At 33.1% G+C, this 6,989-nt stretch overlaps 2 protein-coding genes across 2 annotated transcripts; both read right to left on the reverse strand.

The window, feature by feature from the left end:
* Positions 1-1,049: 1,049 nt before the first annotated feature.
* LOC131182865 (CASP-like protein 4A4) lies at positions 1,050-1,988 on the reverse strand. Its single transcript, XM_058152210.1, has 3 exons — positions 1,590-1,988; positions 1,196-1,275; positions 1,050-1,130 (listed from the first exon to the last, which is right to left on the reverse strand). The coding sequence occupies exons 1-3, from the start codon at positions 1,801-1,803 to the stop codon at positions 1,050-1,052; spliced, it is 375 nt and encodes a 124-aa protein (XP_058008193.1). The 5' UTR covers positions 1,804-1,988.
* A 193-nt stretch (positions 1,989-2,181) lies between these two features.
* On the reverse strand, positions 2,182-5,280 carry LOC110656981 (bifunctional UDP-glucose 4-epimerase and UDP-xylose 4-epimerase 1). The gene is made up of 9 exons (XM_021813997.2): positions 4,911-5,280; positions 4,593-4,642; positions 4,158-4,293; positions 3,564-3,665; positions 3,184-3,411; positions 2,909-2,990; positions 2,690-2,772; positions 2,514-2,605; positions 2,182-2,397 (listed from the first exon to the last, which is right to left on the reverse strand). Exons 1-9 carry the CDS (start codon positions 5,097-5,099, stop codon positions 2,313-2,315), a joined length of 1,047 nt encoding a protein of 348 aa, XP_021669689.2. The 5' UTR covers positions 5,100-5,280; the 3' UTR covers positions 2,182-2,312.
* Between the last annotated feature and the right edge of the window lie 1,709 nt (positions 5,281-6,989).

Consider the following 6,989-nt stretch of genomic DNA (forward strand, 5'->3'; position numbering starts at 1 on the left):
AAATTAGGTGACTGGGCCTTGATCTTTGTCTTCCTTTTAGGTCGTTGTGAGCCGACTCATTGGATGGTTCATTTCCTTTTGTTTTCGACTGACTTGAGTTTGAGTATTATGGGAATGATCCTTCTAAGGAAGCATTCATTCTTGGACAATTCGATTATATTGAATTTCTGGCACGATTCCTCACACCACCTCCCATGGATGCTATTCCTCAGATATCACTTCCTGTGGTCAATCAGTACGTGCCCTTAATTGGGAGGTATTAATCGAGATGGAGTTGTTTATATGCCTTGTTTTGTAGGTTGTCCATTTATACCATCAAGGCCTGAATTTGTCTCTGCATCTCATCTTGCATGGCCTGCTGGTGGCAAAAGACTTCATAACGATCAAAACTCATGTTTTGTCTTGTCACCCAAGATGTATGCCATGTACACACTTACAAGACAAAGAGAAGCTTATGGCGAGAAAGAAGGGTTCTTCGTCAATAAAGTTAGTCGAGTGACTAGAATTATCAAGAGTGTAAAAGATGTAGATTGCAGGATTTCAAATACCAAAATTTCGATCAAAGGTCCCTACTTGAGTCTTTATTTTTGTATTTATATTGGCTTTGTATGGTATTGTGAGTGAGACATGTGTTGCCTTCTTGTGAATGGGGCATTGCCAACCAAGTATATATAATCATGAGATTACTGATAAACATGCATGTTGAGCATCTTCAGTCACATTTAGAGTTACGTAGAAAGCGTTTTCATTAGATGGGAAATGATGATATCTTCTTGTTGACGCTTTATTTATTTTGAAATTTCTTGAGAAAACTCTATATATATTATATCAAATATGTAATTAATACAATATCAATCTCTTGTCTTGATATATTTTTTAACCCTTATAAATAATTAAAAATCACATAGAATTTAAACATTGGAACCAAATACATATTACATGCATCACAAAATGGTTCTCTTCCAAAGCTTGTACTCTGAGAAAAGCATGCCAGTGATAATGACTAGGACAGCTGCAAATAACACGCTAATGGAAAATATGGCCGCCTTCTAGAGCAAAGCAGTTTTGCTTGTGTGTTGAGAAGCCAATATTGATACTGAACAAGAAGATTCAAGAAGATATCCCACCAACTGGTACATGTACAGAGAATTAGCCTTTTAATGATAAGTGTTTTTAAGCTTGAAGACTAGGTTACCTGATCAAGTATGAAGCTCAGGTACTCAGAGAACACGATAGAGATGGGAATACCTCTGTGTGCTATATCACAAACACATGCTAGAGATGGGAATGCCTATGTGTGCTATATCATAAAACACCAATATTTACGTAGTTCTACATCCATGGGCATAATATCTTCCATTATCATTAATACAATAAATCATCAATACAATAAATTTTTCAATCTCCTCTAGACATATCGAAGCCTCTCTCCCTATGGGTAAGAGTACTTAACAATTGACAAAAAACTCTCTCTATAATAGGCTACAACCCCTCTGTATGAGCTAAAAACTACTCTCTAAGCTTCTCTCTATAGGCAAAGTTGAATAATTTTTTCATCATTGTCTATATACATTGTTAATTCTCCTATTTATGGTTGTTATTTGATGATGAGGCAGCCAGTGACAGTGCAGAGACAAAGGAGAATGCGAGTGCCAAGAATCGAAGAACCAGATTTGAATGATTGATGGGGTCTAGAGGTCTACCTTGTAGAGGCAACACAGAAAGAGAGAGAGAGAGAGAGAGAGAGACGAAGGCGTTGGAAAAGGGCCTTTGAGATTGAGAATTGGCTGATAGACCAGCCATTGGCTTTGAGGAAAAGATCTTGACAAAATCTGGAAGAACAGCATTTTTCAAAGAGGAAACCCTGCTGGGTCAACTTTGATCTTTACCTTGTTCTGTTTTTATCAAAAGAAAAACATCTCTCTGTTATCACACAATTACATCTTTTATAGGAATATAATTACAATTTACAAATACTTTTTCCCCCTTTTTTATTTTCCTTATAGTTTTTAAGCATAATTTCAATTGATAAAAAAAAATAAAGAACTAATTTTGAACAATAATTTTCCTAGGATTTCTTGCCTCCTGTTATATAAATGGTGATTGGGAACTCGAATCAAACCATTTTGTTGAGATACCTATTAGCCCAGAAGAATATTTTCCAAATATGACATTGCCATATTAATGAACCAATTTAATGTTGTTAATTCAAGGAAATAGAGATGTTTATTTTGCAAAGAGTGGAGAATGGTAAACTATTACAGTACAGAGGACAAAAAAAATGTGTAGTTTGCAAGCACAAGAACGAATATTCAAGGCTTTGACTTGTAACCCCATGGATTGTTGCTAGCCCATTTCCATTGGTCTCTGCACATCTCCTCAATGCCATATTTAGCCCTGAAAATGCCATCAGAATAGTTATTAAGACTTAAAAAGCTTTTTTCATATACATAAAGAAATCCTATAGAGAGCTGTACTGAAATTTGTTGAAAGAAAATGGGTTGAGAACCTACTTCCAATTTAGTTCTTTGGCAGCTTTATCTGTGGAAGCATAAACAGCTGTAGCATCTCCAGGCCTTCTTGGACACAACTTGATAGGAATTTTCTGAAAAATTATTTATTTTTCCAACAGATGTCAAGTCATATCCAATTATTGAGAAAGAACAAGTAAAAAAGAATGAACAGTCACCTTGCCAGAAGCTTTTTCAAATGCAGCAACCATTTCAAGCACTGATGTTCCACGTCCTGTACCCAAGTTGTAGGCTACACAACCTAAATACAAAAGAAGTAACTTCTTATATCTCAAATAATCCAAGAAGTTGTGTGTTTGTTCAGAACATGGTAAATCAGTAAGATGTTTACTGCAAGTTGATAAACATTCTAGAACAAGAAAATAGAAATTGATCACCTATTTTCTCTGTTGTAAAAAGCTTCCGAAGAGCAGCAATGTGGCCATCTGCTAAGTCCATAACATGGATGTAGTCTCGGATCTGTTCATTGAGAACCATGTGGATATTTAGAAAACTGTTTGATAAGTACCAGGTCAGGGTGAAATATATAATCCACATCAAAACAGAACTGCCAGATGGATTTTGCTAAATGTATCTCATGCAAACATTATGGCAATTTCTAGTGCTTAGCATTATCCTGAGAAAAGAACAATGTTTATTAAAGGACACATACCGCACTACCATCCTTCGTGGGATAATCATGACCATATACATTGAGTTCAGGCAATCTGCCAACAGCCACTTGCTGTATGTAAGGCATGAGATTGTTTGGGATACCCTTGGGATCTTCACCAAGTTTACCACTCTCATGTGCTCCTACAGGATTGAAGTATCTTAGTAAAATGATTCTCCATTCTGGTTCTGCCTTCTGAATATCTCGAGAAATTTCTTCAAGGAAAAGCTGAAAAGGAAAAGCAGAAGAACTTTAATCGGAAGGAAAACTGGACAAATTTGGAGATCGAGATAACAGTGAGTTAATCCAATTTCAAACATTCATAAATAATTGGTAACAACTTAGAAAACAAACAGTTTTCAAGAAACAACTGTATATACCTTAGTTCTTCCATAAGGGTTCATTGCCATTAACTGGAAATCTTCAACACATGGTATTTTGTCAGGTTGCCCATAAACAGTTGCAGAAGATGAGAATACCATCTATTTTTGGGTCCCATGAAAAAAGTCAAAAAGCAAACCTTTGTTTCAATAGTGGGAAAAGCATTAGAATCATCTGTGCTAACAAGAAATAAAAGCCATAACTATGGGTAATGACTGAACATTCAAGAAATATAAAGTCATTCAGTAACTTTTGCTGTCAGGCAAGCCAAAACTGCAGTCTTGACTCCTTTTCCTATCCTAGAATTGAACGGTAAAAAAGAGGAACAACTGGCTTATTTCCGTAAGTAAACTCTCTGCCTCACTGCCCAATTGTTATACAGACATGTAAAGATATAGCAATATACCACTAATGATATAGTCCTCTATAGTTGTATGTTTCTAATCTTGAGAACCTAGATATATCACAAACATAAACACATAATTAGCATGTGCATTGAAAGTTGATCATCAGTAGTAGATTATACATAGTCATGGATTAGTGTCAACAGTCAGAAATAATTTACAAAAGATAAAAACTAAAACACTAATTACCTTCTTACAGTTATATTTTGCCATGACCTCGTACAGGTTGATAGTGCCAATCAAATTATTGTCAAAATAACGACGAGGATTTGCAACACTCTCCCCAACTGCCTTTAGCCCAGCAAAATGGATCACAGCATCAAATCTGTCACATTGTTAAATATCATATTCAGTTTCAAAGATGAAAAAGAAACCATCTCATGCAAAGATAATTACAAAAATCTGTTTTACTTCAAGAAAACACAACACCGCTTAATATTTAAGAAAATATTGCATTTCCCAAAAACTAATATAAGATTTCACTATTTCCAATCTCCAAGAAACAAACAAACAAACAACCAAATCAAGAAAAGAAGATCAAATTCAACTTCCAAAAAAATTGCATTATCATGTTTCAGTTAAAAATCATCAAAAAGGCAAAATGGATCTCTTAAACTCACGCACTTAGTCCCAGAAAACAACTTCTCCAAATCATCCTTGTTCCTAATGTCACCCTGCAAACACACCAAAACAAAGAATTTCAGGGGGGGTGGGGGCGGGGGGGTGTGGGGTGTTGTGGGGGAGGGGGAAGGAAAGAAATGACATCAAATGATCAAATCTTGATAATCGCAACCCAACAACAGAAAACCTGCATTAAGTTTAGCCTAATACTACTACTAATTTAATGAATCAAAATCATTCGTGTTCAAAACACCACCGAAAGCAAGATTTCATATTCATATGAACAATAGAGAAAATTATAATCAAGGTGGGGAAACATACCTTATTGAATTGTAGTTTTTCAGAAAGCTGAGGACCCACCAATTCCCTGACCCTATCAACAGCTTCAGTAACAGAATTATCAAGATTGTCAATGACTGAAACCCTAAAACCTTCTTTAAGAAGCTGTACTACAGTATGGCTGCCAATGAACCCAGCCCCACCAGTCACAAGAATTGTTTTCTCAGCCATTACTAAAAAGCCAAATGCCCAAGAAACTGATCAGAGACAGAGGGGAAGCAAGATTGGAGAGAGAAAACAGAGAATTAACACTAGGGAAGATAAGGGTGGGTGTCTATATAAAAGGAAAGAACAATTTTGTATTTTGAGCAAATCAAGGAGAGTTGATTTGGGATAAGAATTTCAAGAACAAAAGGCAGCTGCAGCTTTTTTGTAATAGTAGGTTACAGGTGGTTTTTTTCGCGCGCTTTTTACTGTTTTCTTTAATGTGTATCCAATCGCGTACTAGGCGCGTGTTTGACACAGTCTACAAATGGAACTTAAAATCTAGAAGAATAGCTTCGGGGAAATTATTATTTAGTTACTTAACTTTAACAAAATTAACTGTTTTTTTAATCATTATTTTGAGAATATATTATTTATTTTCCCTATTTCCTAATTAATAAATTATTTAATTTTTTCCATAATTTAAAGTAATTTTTTTCAAATTCAATTATTCAATAGCGAGATGATTAAATAGTTACATAATAGCTCTGTTAATTTTTTAATATTTAGGCACTTAAAAAAATAGATTAATAAAAAATATTTTCTTAATTAAGAGAAATTGAGTTCTTTTTTTAAAATAAAAATTATTTTTTATTTTATAAATTTTGATTATCTTATTAAAATATAAAAATACTTATATAAAAATATAATATTAGTTTAATAATATTTTAGTTTTTTAGAAAAAAATAAAGTATTTTTTATATTTAAATTATTTTTTATAAAATAAATGAAAATAAAAAAAATAATATATTTTTTTAAAATAAAAAAATAAAAGTAATTATCTAAATAATAATTTTCTGAATAAGTTTTTAGGAATTTAATAGAGGTAGATGATAAGTGGGTTGAAGTATCAAATTGAAAACAAATTTAAAAAATTGAAATGTATAATTTATTTATTTTTTTTAAGGCAGATGAGATGGGTAAAATTTGAATTTTTTTTAAAAAATAGGCTTTTTTTTTAAATAATTTAAAAGAAAAAGGTGAGTTGGTCTATCAAAGGATAATGCATCACTATTTCTAATTTTAGATGGGACAAAAGATAGGGTTTGAAATGGTCGTTGCACCTCATAATCAAATCATTAACTTATTTTTCCCTTTTTTTTTCCCTCTAAATTACAGCAGGATTTTAGGGCGGAGGATGCGTAATTAGAAGAATTAGTTTAGTTATTTAATTATGGAAAAATTTACATAGACTCTATTTATTATTAATATAAAATATAAATAGATAAATCTCTTATATATATATATATATATATATATATATACTATCAAGATTAAATAGTTTAGTCATCATTGTACTGTTCATATTTGAGAATTTTTTTTAAATTTAATTGAGTTAAAATGCAGGGATTAAACTACTGATTTAAAAAAATGTTGGAATATATTTATTAATTTCAACATAATTTAAAAAAATAATTTACTTTTAAGGGTATTTTGTGTCACGACCCAACCTATGGGCCGGACCGACACTAGGACCTGGGTCAGCCTAAAGCCCCCGAGACCCGTAGTAAGTCTAACTGTTCATTAACCCAACTCTAAGGCCCATTTGGGCCCAATTTCAAGAAAACAAACGGACAGAGTCCGGCCATAAAATGGACTTTCCAACGGGGAGTTTTTGACTCACCCGACCTGTAAACACAGTAATACTCAATTGGGGAGCTCAGCTCACCCTCCACATACTCATAGCATCATAAAAGAAATGGGAGCTTAGCTCCTTCATCCAATCCATCAAACAGACATAGAATATTAAGTTTACAGGTCCAACATGATAATAATATTACAGACCAAATTCAAATAAACATTTCTAACACATGCGGAAATTCTAAGATTTAACAAGTTTATACAAATAGTAATAAT

The sequence above is a fragment of the Hevea brasiliensis genome, chromosome 9, assembly GCF_030052815.1.
Source record: "Hevea brasiliensis isolate MT/VB/25A 57/8 chromosome 9, ASM3005281v1, whole genome shotgun sequence".
NCBI classification, from domain to species: Eukaryota; Viridiplantae; Streptophyta; class Magnoliopsida; order Malpighiales; family Euphorbiaceae; genus Hevea; species Hevea brasiliensis.

What these genes read in the sequence shown, in the direction of transcription:
- LOC110656981 (XM_021813997.2), bottom strand. Translation starts at nt 5,099, where the DNA reads ATGGCTGAGAAAACAATTCTTGTGACTGGTGGGGCTGGGTTCATTGGC. An exon ending in ACCCTTATGGAAGAACTAAG is followed by an intron (nt 3,412 to 3,563) that starts GTATATACAGTT and finishes TTTCCTTTTCAG; the next exon opens with CTTTTCCTTGAAGAAATTTC. An exon ending in CCACGAAGGATGGTAGTGCG is followed by an intron (nt 2,991 to 3,183) that starts GTATGTGTCCTT and finishes CTCAATGAACAG; the next exon opens with ATCCGAGACTACATCCATGT.
- LOC131182865 (XM_058152210.1), bottom strand. Translation starts at nt 1,803, where the DNA reads ATGGCTGGTCTATCAGCCAATTCTCAATCTCAAAGGCCCTTTTCCAAC. An exon ending in ATCATCAAATAACAACCATA is followed by an intron (nt 1,276 to 1,589) that starts AATAGGAGAATT and finishes TCCCATCTCTAG; the next exon opens with CATGTGTTTGTGATATAGCA. An exon ending in TGAGCTTCATACTTGATCAG is followed by an intron (nt 1,131 to 1,195) that starts GTAACCTAGTCT and finishes TACATGTACCAG; the next exon opens with TTGGTGGGATATCTTCTTGA.